This window comes from Falco naumanni, chromosome 3 (genome assembly GCF_017639655.2).
Source record: "Falco naumanni isolate bFalNau1 chromosome 3, bFalNau1.pat, whole genome shotgun sequence".
NCBI classification, from domain to species: domain Eukaryota; kingdom Metazoa; phylum Chordata; class Aves; order Falconiformes; family Falconidae; genus Falco; species Falco naumanni.
Window position 1 is genome coordinate 13,341,039 of NC_054056.1, and position 13,359 is coordinate 13,354,397.

The 13,359-nt window shown below is 42.3% G+C and overlaps 1 protein-coding gene across 4 annotated transcripts in view; it reads right to left on the reverse strand.

The window, feature by feature from the left end:
* Positions 1-12,261, reverse strand: part of C1QTNF12 (C1q and TNF related 12) — a 28,786-nt gene extending 16,525 nt beyond the window's left edge. The window contains exons 1-3 of one of the 4 annotated variants that reach the window (XM_040588571.1): positions 11,726-12,261; positions 10,030-10,347; positions 9,054-9,313 (exon numbers count right to left, since the gene is read on the reverse strand). In XM_040588571.1, the coding sequence (XP_040444505.1) occupies positions 9,054-9,224 (171 nt within the window). In that variant the 5' untranslated portion in view covers positions 9,225-9,313; positions 10,030-10,347; positions 11,726-12,261. Of the gene's footprint in view, positions 1-9,053; positions 9,442-9,641; positions 10,348-11,725 lie in introns of those variants that run through there. The other 3 variants (XM_040588570.1, XM_040588573.1, XM_040588572.1) reach the window with 3 other exon arrangements.
* Positions 12,262-13,359: the final 1,098 nt, after the last annotated feature.

A 13,359-nucleotide genomic window follows, 5' to 3' on the forward strand; every position in this document is an offset into this window, starting at 1 on the left:
CACACAGAAAAAAAAAAATTCACAATGAGAAATGAAGTACATGTCCGATCACAGAAAAGATGTCCGTTGGCAAATTCAACTACCTTGCCCACTCCTGCATTCTGCAACTGTATCATAGCCATAGAGATATTATCTAGGGAAGCTTTGACATTGAAGTGCCTAGTCCTGGATCCCTTCTAAACAAAGTCTGGACAGAAGAGAGGATCTGTCTTTATGAATTTGGATCCCCTTCCCATTGGACTCCCTCGTTCCCATTACTCACCTCCCAGAGACAACCAGAAGTAAGTAGTCAAATAGCCATACCTGTTGTTTTTCTCCTAGGCTAGGAAATTAACTTCTAACTTTAGACTGAAAAAAGGTACCAGAAATCATTGGTTGTCAATATCTTGCCATGCTCTTGTCGAGAGCAACTAGCAGTTGGCTAGGGAGGTTCCAATCTGCTGGCACACCAGCCTCCCAAATGTCCTTCATGGTGAGGATAAAAGCACAAGCCCTCCCAGAATTTCACAAACCATGCTTAATTATCCAGAGCCATTAATGAAAAAGCCAGAGAAGAACTGCAATGAACACTTAAAAAAAATAAATCTTTAAAATAAACAAAAATCCCACCCTATGCCTATTGTAAACTTCTGGAATTCATTCAGAAAAACTGTTTTTGTTCTTCTCCTGGTGAGACAGAACAGGTACAGATCAGAATTCCAGCAGGAAAGCAACACAAGGCAGTAGTGGGTTGAATGATATTTGAAACGATTCCTAGACCATTATAAGATTAGGTAAATCAATACTGATCTATCACCATTCAGGAGAAAGAAAACAAGATGGGCGTGGAAAAAGCATAGAAGCAAAGCCAGTCAACAGTGCGCTTTTCAGATCTAAAAGTGTTTGCCCCTGGATGTTAAGCTCCTACTAGTTTGACAGCACTAGACGGTTCTGCCGCAGCTCAGACACTACAGCTCTACATTGAGTGATCGTAACAGCAACAGTGACCTTGCAAGGTGCTTCCAGCACAGCCAAGTTAGCAAACGCTCTACATTTGCTCCTTACCTGTCTCACTTGGCTCTCTAAAGCACTTGCCACTTCTCAGCTAAGTTTTATTGAGTTTTAATAACATTTCTAGTACCACTTATAAGCATAGATTCCCCTTCATCAAGTAGACTGCAGAAGCACATAGAAAACAATTACCCTTTGGAATGCAGGTGGAGCTGAGGTCCCAAAAGCTGCAATATACGTCACTGAGAGCAACAGGAATCGGACAGAGGACTGCAAATTTTAGCTAGAAATGCCAGGGCAAAGCCATTTTGAGGAGAAAAGACCACAGTCTGCGTGACCTGCTATGACAAAAACCCACGCAGCATAAATCGTTTGAAAATTAAATCTTAGAAGTCTGCTGGAGTTCCAGCTTGAGGCTGTAAGGAATGTCAGAGCTTCTAAGCTGATGCAGAGCCTGGAAAACTCACTCTCCGGCATGCATCCAGGCACATGGGTGTAGTACAAGGCACTTGTCCATAGATTTCTGAGCTGATGTGATCACAACTCTATTTCAAACAGCTTGGGTCAACAAATTATTTACAAGCCAGCAGAGTATGATGTACAAACCAGCTCCCCAGAAATCCGATGCGTCGTGAGCAGAGCAAGGGTATTTGTTAAATATACATCTCCACCCCTGTGAAGCCAACTATCTTCTCTATTTGGCAAATAATCTTAGGTTATTTACTGCTCAAACGCAATCCACAGGAAGATCTACTCCTATTGAATTGCTGTATTCACGCAGTCCACCTATCCTCCCCTCTGCAGCATTCTGTCTGGAGTAGCTGCCACCTGCGCTCTAAGCCAGAGCAAGGACATCCCAAGACATTTCACCATATCGTTCGTGCATCCTACTGTAATTAACGATAGCCAGAGATATGGTTATGCCCACTCGCCTTGGTGCTCAAATTTAGCGTGTATCGCAAACGAGAGCAAGACACATATTCATAACAATCTAGTTTGTTATTTCTGTACCAAAAATCAGTCTTGAACAGACTCTTTAATGTTTATAACCACATTGTCAGTCAGCCGTAAATTGCATGTTTAGTCAAGGGGTTCTAGTAGGTTGTTTTAGCTGAATTATTATTTGCCTTTTTTATTTACTGCACTGAGGGCTTAAATAGCTTTTTTTCCATTGGAAAGTAATGTAGATGGAGCACCACAGGAAAGCACTGGCATTGTGAAATTAGTTACCTCGCTAAAACATTATCATCTTCCCACAAATTGCTTGACTGCAGATTTTTGCAAAGCGTAAAAAAAGTCTAAGACAGGCCAGGAAAGTCCTTTGGTGCAAACCTCTCCGTCTATTGTACCACATTTACATCAAGTCCAGAGGCAAACGTTCATAAAGTTTGAAAAGTTCTTAGAACAGCACATGAGGTGCAGCTTATCTCTACAACAAACATGAAATATATTTATGGGAGTTCTGTAAAGATGTAATGATTTCTGATGGGAGAAGCTAGTTCTTTCCTACCCCGCTTCATCTGAAAGCAGGCAGGTGCAGCATCACCACACATGAGGTCACACCTACAGAGGACTGTATTTATGAGCATTGAAGTTTACAAAGCTCATAAATGTAGAGCAGGTAAAAGCCTACCCTACCCATGCTTTTCCCAAAGGGAGAAGATGTCTTTTTGTCCCAGTGACTGGGACCGACAGGTCTGTGGTAAAGCTGCAGTGCAGTTGACAAAACAGAAGGAAGCACCCAACTCAGGCAGGATGGAGTACTCCCTCAGTGCTGTAACAGAAGCCAGAGAAAGAACAGCTGGGTTGTAGAGAAAAGGAAAATAAAATCAGTTCATCCTTCAAAAAGAGCTGGCTCATGTGGCAGGAACTCAGCAGTGCAGTCTCCAGAGCACAGCACACACAAGACCAGAGTCTTAGGCGCTGGGATGCAGCATTTGCTGCAGATGTGGAAGAGACTAATCAAGTACTCCTGGTTTCCACCAGGCTCCAAGACAGGCATAAACTCCCCTCTACTGCAAAAAGGAGGAAACAGGCCAGCTAGAAGCAGAAGCCAGCAATCATGGGCAGACTCTGATCATTAACTGTGAAGACAAACAGATGTCCTCAGCCTTTCTGGAGCTCCAGCTGTGAAGAAACAGGCCAGAGCAGACATCTTGTCAGGGAGAAAAAAGAAATCCAGATGGCACATCCCAGAAAAATAAATTAAGAACTCCAGAAGTTTTTAAAGAAATAAATATAAAAATCCCATACCTCTCCAGTGGCTTGCTTAAATTACAAATCCCTCTACAAGACAGTCATGGCACTCCCCAATTTCTCCAGCCCAAGGATGATTGACAGTTAAAATGAATGTTCCATCCTTGTGGTATTATTATTTAATTACTATGGCATGCATGAGCAATCCCAGCAATAAGCATGCAAGCCTCTATTTTTCTTGGCAGCGGCAGCCTCCAGCAGCCAGAGAGACCTTGCAGCCAACTCAGGTATCAGTCAGGGCTGAGAACAGCCTTGGAATCCCAGCAAAGGGGACTTGTCCCTCCTGGGGTGCTGTTCACAGCGCAAAGCTAACCTACAGGAGTCTGGAGGAATCCTCACCTTAACTACAGTGAAATCAGGTTACTCCTTAACACTTGAAACAGTACCTCCAAAATCAACAGAATCCTTGCCAGCAATTTTTAATGAACTTTCAATCAGGTCTTTTAACATTACCTTGGAATCCCAATACAATGGCACCTACCTATCACTTCAGAACCAGTTTAGAAGACTGACGAGAAATTAGCCCACCCTCTCCCTAACTTCCCTCACAACAACAACAAAAAAAAAAAAACCCACAAAAAAAAACCCAAAAAAACCCAAGCTGAGCTGTAATTTAGGCTGCTGTACACAAACAGAACCTGTGGTTCTTTCTGGCTTTAACTCCCAGAACAGCACGCACTGCCCAGAGACACACGCAGTCTCTGGCCAAGACTCAGCCAGCGTGGAAGAAACTGCTAGCAGAAAATCTACAGTCAAGTAGCAGAGTTTGGATCCTGAGAAATTTCTGAACTGTATCTGAACTTTCCTGAAATTCAAGGATGCTGGGATCCAGTCTGCACCTCTGCTAAAAACTACACTGGAATGAAAAAAATTAGCTTCAATCTGGATGAATAAAAAAAATCAACGTGACGTGCGAGCAAGCTTGTACACCTGAGAGCGTCTCAAAGTGTTCTCAGGCACACCTAAGTGTTTCTCAGGGTGGAACAGGATGGAAAGAAAGCATGAAAAGGTTACAATTTTTTCAGAAAACAGCATCCTTTCCACCTGCAATTAGTCAGAGATGTGTCCAAGAACATATCTAACTATTCCAGTCCACAGCCTTTATGTCTGAAGTTACTGCCCTGCAAGTTTTGCTCAGTTACCTACATATTTGTCCATCTGTGATTGAATTATATTTAAGAATTCTTTGCTTAATAGTTAAGCATTTGCCAGCTGCAAAATGGACTCAACTAAGCATTTCAATTACCTTCATCCACAAATTTCTATGTTATTATACCTGATTTACACCAGCAAGAGTATTGTCAGCTTTGTTATGAAATTAGGAGCAAATTATTTATTTCAGTAGTGTATTTTACTTGGAAGAGGTTAAAAAGTGACAGACCACTGTTTTTTTAGCATGAAAAATCCTATGGCAGCTGCTAATAACTTATGGTTATACACACTCTTGGTTATTAATGAGATGTAAAACCAAGGTCCTGACCACTTGTGGTTTTTACAGATCTCTCAAGAATTTTCCCTAGAGCAGAAGTGTTAGGTTTGGCATTTTAGCCAAATCCGAAATGGAATTCCTACCTAAATTCCCCACTATGTTTTGTGATTGAAAAGTTATACTTCACTCCCCTAAATGGCTATCTCAAAACGCTTCTCCCCTCCACTTAAACACAAAGTACCTGCAGCGGCCACACCCATAATGAATTTAATTAATCTAATGGAACAGTTCGCATGAGCAAGAGCTATTCTGGGTGAGGAAACTCCACGATGTTTGTGCTGTGTTAGCCATGCTGCAACATTAACCAGTGCCACCCGTGGATGTACCAGTAAAGTTCTGTCTTGAGGGACACCACAAAGGCGAGGAACTGAGCAGCACCAACAGAACAGGAGCAGTGTAATGCATGTAGTACATAAACCCACATCTGATATAGGACTACATAATTTAATAATGAGCTTTAGAAATCTTATATACAGCTCTGAGAAATGAGACGAAGCACTGAATTATCTGATAGGCCGAGTCACAGATATATGAATCCAACGTTATTTTACATGGGCCACGAGGAATTGCTAGGAAGCCTGTTATTTGCTCTGGCATATTATGGACTAGAAGGGCTATAACAAGCCTGACAGTGATGACAGATACAAAACATGAAAGATAACATCTCCTGCTACAGACAGGTCCACAGTCCAGTCTCTCCCATGGCTTTACCACTTGTCAGACCACAAAAATACTTTTCTCAATTACACATGCAATCACACACTTCAGGCTAAGACTGAAATCTCTTTACAGTGGAGGAATGCAATCTGTGCTATGTCACTGAACCAGCTGCTGTTTTCAACGGGAAGCAAAAGGCCCCAAAGAAATCATTTGGAGAGATTTACATCATAAACCAGGTAGACCTGACCCTAGATACCTGACAGAGACAGAAGGATCACAAAGAAAATAAAATTTCAAGGACTCTTTAGCTATATAGTGGCTAACTAATTTCAAAATATTACACTATTTCTTCCACTGAAGGTAAAATCCTGTTGACCTCAAATCATCCCTGAAATTTCACTGGGACACTGAGTCATTAATTTTCCCCAGGTTAGGATGCTGTCTTTGAGTTGCTTAGCTGAACTACCCCTAAAAGCAGCTCACAGAACAGCTGAAGCTGGAAGGGACATGCACAGGCTGTTTAATTCAACACTCTCTGCTCCAAGCAGGTGAATTAGAACAGGCTACTCTGGACCACGTGCAGTCAGGTTTTGACTGTCTCCAAGGTTGGATGCTCCGCAGCCTCTCTGACCAGCCTTTTCCAGTGTTTGACCATCCTCATGGTACAGAGGCTTTTTTCCTTACATTTAAGCAGAATTTCCTGTACTTCAGCTTGTAACCACTGCTTCTTGTCCTTTCACTGGGCACCAAAAGTCTGCTCCATCTTTATTCCCTCTGCCCAGGTATCAAGTGGTAACTCCTGGTCTGCATCAACTCTATATAACCAGTGGACAATCTACTACCATTAACCCCTGTTAGCATGCTACCACGTCCTGCAAGGCAAAATCTATGCCTGGAAAGGAGAAGGCAAGCCTGGCAAGTGGCAGCTGCAGGTACTCAGCCACACAGTCAAATTAAGAAGGTCCAATAGATTAAAACCATCACTCACATTCTGCTCTCTCTTAGTACACCTGTGTCAGAGAAGAAAACTCATGTGCTTGCAAGCACGTCACATTGACAGCAACTCAGCAAAGATAAGACTGGAGAAAAACTTTTAAAAAACCACAAACCAAATACACAGTTCCCTTGGAAATATCAGGTTTATCAGGAGATTTGAGATTTCTGCTTCCCCGTTTTAGGTAGAGGTTTCACCACATGACTCACTCATGCATTGTGAATGTTGAATGGGAGCTTTCTCCACACCTATTTGAAAAGAATTCCCAAAAGAATTCCCAAATTGTTTTGCTTAATTAGAAGGAAAAGACATCTACCTTTTCAATAGTATGAATAAAAAACACTACTCAGCTAGTATTTCATTCCCTACTCCTCCTGCTTTGATAAACCTACCAGCTGGCAGCAGAGCGTTCCAAGGTAAACACAGCCCTAATTTTTACTGCACAAGGCCACAAAAATTCCACCTTTCCTGTTATGTGCTGTAGAGAAATGAAATGGGACTCTGCTGTTGTTCCATGAAAGCATGCCCTGTACAGGAAAGTGAAACAAGACTGCTCACAGAAGTACCTTCACAGCTCAAAGAGATCAGCCTTCCACTTTCAACGTTCCTTTAGCTTGATAGGTTAGGTAAGGAGAGCTTCACTATTACTTTCCGTCTTCCCTTGACTGAATACAAATTGTGGTGCTTTGCTGTAAATGGCAACTGTCAACGACCCCAGAAATGGTGACAATCCTTAAGCATTGCATTTATAGTATGTGTAAAATAATCCCTTAGTTTGGGCAGGTGCTATATAAATATAAATACAATACAGTCACCCATGACATTTAGAAGCAATACTTAACTAGAGAGCCTGGATGTCAACCTCAAATAGATTCCAAGGAGAAAACTTCACAGTGCAAAATTTGGGAGTGGATATCAAGCAGAGCTCATAAGCATTTACATCAAAGATTTGGTTTCATCCTATCCTTACTCAACAGAACCTGCCTTCACTGACCTCACCAGCTCTTACTGCAGCCAAACCTTTGCCATGGATATTTTAAAGCAAAGTATTTCAACACAGAAACTGCAGCTTCCAAACAATGTCTGTTTTAATGAATGCCCACTAGCCTTCAAATGAGTACTGTGTTTCTTCTAGCAATAGTAGATGTATGACTATAGCAGAATTAACCAGGACCAGTTTCTGCTTGCTTTTACAGTCAGAATATATTCTGCTTGCAGTCCAATACATTTTACATCAAGCCAAATTAGTTCCAGAATGGACTGAAATTTAGTTGTACCAGATAGATATCCAGCCCCTTTTGCAAAAGCATAATGAAGCAGCACTAGAGAGTAGAAGAAAGTGATTGATTATAAGCACCTCAAGAACTTAGCATGTATACAACCTGTCCTGACAGAGCCCTGTGATACACAGCAAAAAATTAGCTACAGAAACTCTGCTTACAGTCCCCTAATGATAATTTTAAGTGCAGCAGCCAGCTTTTTTATGTAGAGGATTGTTTCCCAGACTTGCCCAACCTTAACCAATTACTCTCACAATAGCATTGAATAGGATATTTAGAATGTCAGCCCAATTGTTCTAACTTGCCCCCTCTGCCATGCCCCAATTTTTGACAGGTTTGTTCCTCTATTGCTATAGTGACTGCCATCCCTAATGTTTGAGATCAAAGTCATGTTTTAGAGGTCACCTCCATTTGAAACAAGGGACATTTTTGTGTGAGCAGAGGAGGGAGGGAGGGAGGCGGGCTGTGTGGTAGGGGAGACTCCCTTCTTTCTCCGTGTTGTAGTCTCCCTTCCATTTCATCCTGCTTCTAATCCTAGGACCTGCTTTTAACTCCCTGATTCCCCTCTCCTACTCCCAAGCATTCTATGCAAGTGTTCATCTTAAAGGATTCTGGGGGGCACTGATCAATTGACTGGAAAATTTTTGCATCTTTCATCCTGGGGTGATTCTCCCAAAGATGTAACTGGACAGATCCTACCCTGCAAAATTCACAAAGTCCAGCAAGTCATCTGCTACAGCCATCGAGGTCTCGTATATGCAGCCTTACACTTGTCACTTATGCACAATTAGCACCATCCTGAATCCTTTCCAACAAGAGCCACAATCACCTTGAACAGATCATCTGACTACCACAAAATTTCTCGTCTGTAATTTTCAATCACCACAGCCTCTCTGGTGGAAGGTGCAGTGCAGGAAAAGCTCAGGCATGCTCAGATGTTTATACTGTTGTATTTGCCCAAGAAAGTTTTGAAATAATATTTCAGAGAGTAAAGGGTTTGCCTGCAAGAAATACATTAATATTCCAGTCCTACTGTACTGGGATAGCTCACTTGCATTTTATTTCTTTTTTAATCAGTTTTTTCTGAACAGGATAGTGTTCATATACTAGAACTTAAAAATGTCTTTACACTTCATCAGATACTATGGGACTGGAACTTCAGTCATGCATATTCTAAAATAAATTCTAATCATAAACTGTAGCATTCCAGTGTGTGCTTCAGTAAGCTAGAAAATCAAGTCATGCAAAGGAAAAAGAGAGCACATTTCTCTTTAAAATCAAATAGAATTTGGCAAGATTGCCTCAATCATTGGAAAAAGAAAACAGCACCACATTACTGCCAGAAATAAGTTCTACCCAGCACTGACAACACACAAACACCTACCTTGGGATGTCCGTGCAGTTCTTCACTGTTTGAGAGGGTAGCATTAAAAGGCTCTGTATACTGATTAGGTTCTTTCTTCATCTTTCTCTCTCTCTTTGCTGCTGTAACTCTGAAGAGGCAAAACTGCTGACAAAGTAAAGTTGCCACAAATACCCAGGTGCACCCCTTCATTTTGAAAAGGGAGGGGCCAAGTCAGGAAGAGCACTCTCCAAGCACAGAAACCGTCACCACCAATAACAGGAATAGACACAGACTTCTCTCTAAAAAAAATTAAAAAAAATAAAAAGGTTAGAACGATTAAAGATGATCCTCTGGGCTATGCAATGTCAAATGAGCAGCATGCATGGATGCACTGGTTGCTGGAGAGATCTCTGTTCAAGCAGGACACATGGAAATGGTATAGATAAACTTGTTTGAAAATCTGGATTCACTCGAAGAAAGAGGTAAGTCCATTCAGCCTCTTGAAGCTTACATAAATACAAGAGGCCCTGGAAAGTCCTGCCACCCACCTTGAAGTGTCACTCCCCCCCCCCCCCCCCCCCCGGCCCCCCCCAATAATTCTTCAGACTTGTTTAAAATGCACTCAACTATGAAACCTAGAGAAGTCAAATTGCTCAGGGCAACAGTTGCTCAGGCCAGAGCTGACAACATAAACTCATTAGGGGGGTTGTTAGGTTGTTCTTCTTCAACAGGAGATTTCACTTTCTGTCACTTGAAGCACTGTGTTCAGTTCAAAGCAGGCTTGAATACGTTCCATCCAGTCTCTCGAGAGATACTTCCCTTTCCTCAGTGACAAGTCCTCATCCTTTCCTTCAAGATGCTGGAGAACTGTAATCCAAGGTTGCTACAGCCGCTGCTCTTCTGAAGGGGCTGAAAGCATCACCGCTCAGCCCAGTGCTCAGCCTTCTATGAAGAAAATTAATTTCTCATGTCATAAAAGTTAAAACAGGGAGAAGCAAAGATTCTGAGGATGTACCTAGGTCCATCAGGAGCAGATAAAGTTTTCCCAAGTCTAGCTTTTCTCCCTCTTTAGCCGAGTGTATCTTCACTTTTCTTTAATGAGACGATGAGCAGCAAGTCCCGATGCCACAGGGAGCTGTCAGGATGTAGAATCTCATGTCTTTTTCATCCTCACCTCTCCTCACACCAGGCAAGGTTTCAGGTACCTTGGAGTGGAGATCATGTCTGATTTTTTTTGCTGCTCCTTTCCCCAGCTGCACACTGGCAAAACCCTCCTCAGCTTTTGCTTTACCTCAGCAAATAAGTACTTCTTTCCTGAATGAGTTTCCATCAACTTCAAGAAAGGGGAAAAAAAAAAAAAAAGAAAAAAAAAAAAAGAGAAAAAAGGAGGAGGGATCACATTCTAATGAGCTGTCAAGCCTATTCTCTTCACATTCCTATTAGACTCACTGATAAGTGGAGCTGGCCCGTGTGCCAGGCAGATTTAAATCAATGCCCATTCCCTGCTCCCTCCCCTCAGCCCTATTCTGTACCTCCCCTTCATTATCTCAGAGAAATCACCATTTTTCTGGGAAGTTTGTAAAACTGTACATGAGTGTGTGGTAGAGCTAAAAATATGTGGCTTGGAATATGCACTCAGCATCGCACCACACATTGATACATCAGAACTTTTGCTTTACACTCTACTTAGCTGTGTTCCATGCAACATTTTCCCCTAGCTCTCATTAGAGCCTGGCTCAGTGGGGGTTTTCCGATTTCTTTAGAGGGTATGCTGTTTATTAAAAATAACAGAAAACCAGAGGTTACACATCTCCTACAAGCATTTCATAACGGAGATCTTGAAGTACTTGGACACTCTGCAAATTTTTGTCAGTTCCCCACCACCCAGAACAAATAATTCCTATTCTTTCTACAAATATGGAGTGTGATGCAAAAATTTCTCCGAGATTGTACCATGAGAAAGTCCAAGAATGATAAAAGGTTGAAGAGCACATAATGTGAAGTCCCTTATTCAGTCAGCAAGCAACAGATTTGCTTTTTTTTAACAATCCCTTTACCATGCCTTCTGTAATCCAAGTAATAATGCCAGCACAGCTCTTCGTTGGACTTTAAAGGCAGCCCGGGTGGATCAGGAGCACTATCCATGGCTCAGGGAAACTGAGGTATGAACAATCTGGGCGCATAAATCAAGTAGTAGAATACAGGGTTTTTTAAAAGAATATTTTTTTCAGCATCTTTTGAGGGAAATGGGGTTTCAGAAAGAGAAGAGACTAAGAAGGGAAGTTACACAGAAGCTAAATAGTTAACAGCATTATCACCCCTCCCCCAACTAGCTCACATTCCATCAAAACTACGTGGCAGACTTTATTTGTTAATAATATTTAACTTTCTTTGGCGCCTTCTCATACTTAAGCCTCTTTTTCAGGTTAGTTGTAGACAAGCCATGAATTTGTAAAAGTGCACTTGATGACACATTAATAGGATGATCTGTCATATTGCAGCTAAACAGCTTGACAGATCCGCACACCATGGCAAGAAATGACATTCAAGGCTGGAATGGGGCAATCGCTTTTTTAGTTTGCTGGGGCAGGCTGCATCTGTCTGCCTGCAGCATCTCCTTTCCTACCCCAAGAGCCAAATCCCAGGACTATATCCTCAGATTTGGGGGGAAACGAAACCTACCTACGTTTGCAAGCACAAGGCGAAGTTACCTGATGGTCCAGTAAGACAAGCTGAATGTAGCCAACTCCTGCCTGCATACTTTTCCCTGTGTTGGGCTGAAACAAGCATCAGCACAGTTGTTAGCTCTCCTCCAACCTTCAATTCAGCATTAGCACTATCTGTAAAAGATTGCATACCTTGCTGCTGCTGTTCTCACATCCAAGTTGCAGCAGTTCCAAAGCACCTGAGTCTTGCCAATGCACAAACAACATTCAACCCCCATTTGCAAAAAAAAAAACCACAACCAAGCAGGAATAGGGCGATGTTACACTTCCTGGCACAGCAAACCAAGGATCTCAAAGGGACTGGAAAGACAAATTGTTTCTTCTCTGAGCTCAGCAACATTGCAGCAAACAGGAATAGAATATAACAATATCAATTCTGCACGAGGAAAGTTTTGCAGTAGGGAAGGTATTACAAGAAGCCACACTTAACGTTTCAAAACTGTGCACAAGGACCCAGATGCAGTGTTTGCAAACCCTGCAAGAAGCAAGTGTGAAGCTAGTGAGGAAACTGAATAGTTAGGGCAAGAAACTTGTGATTTCATCTTTCAATCTCTACTTACGCAATTCACCTTTTACTCAAGGTCTAAAAATAATACCCAAAGGGCAAAAGGTTGAAGCTAGGATTTTCCCAGAATTGCCCATTGCACATACATCACACAATTCCTAAGCCTTGGTACAGTGATTTTTTAAAGCAAATACAGCAGATGGCACATTACCATTGACTAACACACACACCCCCTGCTTCACAGCGGATAAAGGTCTGGAGGACTCCAATGATAGATCCCTTGGGTTTAAATGTGAAGTTTCCTAATACTAACCCAATAATCAGCTCAAGCTGTTGATTGGGTTAACATACAAAAGCTGTCAGAACAAACCTAAACACACCAGCAGACAAAAGAGCAGCTTTAGGAAGCGAGACCAAGAGCTTAGAGCTACTTCAGATGCCTTCTGCAGCGTCCCCCCTGGAGCTGCCCGTACCCCTCGCTTCAGAGCACCTCTCCATTCACTCCCCCCCCCCCCCCCATTCCCATCCATCCCGACCCACGCGGGACCGCTACGCCATCTCGCGGCAGATCCACGCAAACACACCGAGACGCTCGGAAAAACGGGGAAACCCGCAGCGACTCGCAAGGTTTCTGTCGGGGTGGGCTCTTCCGAGTGAGCGAGGTGTAGAAATAACGCTGTTGGGGCAAAGCTTTTATCGCTAATAAAAGGCTCCTCGTAAACCCTAAAAAATCACCCTCATTCGTTGCCCAGAAAAAGTCTTTTCAATAACACGAGATGTAAATGCTTTGAGATTGCATCCCTTTTGTGTATGTGTCTAGGGGGAGTGGTTTTTCCACTATAAATATGATTTTTCTGCTTTAAGAACTAAGACCTGGCCTTCGCTGGGCAGCAAAAGAACTATCATCTTGTACACTGTCTGTCTTCCTGTGACTGGGTTGCAAGATAAGCCACCAACAGCAACAAATTATTAGCAGAAAATATTCAGAGACATTCAAAAAATACCTTTTAAAGCACATGACTTAAGGTAATAATCCTAATTACAAATTACAAGCTTGCTCTCCTGAGGAAAAGACAGTTTGTCACTTGCTGGCTGCTTACACATTTAAGGCAAG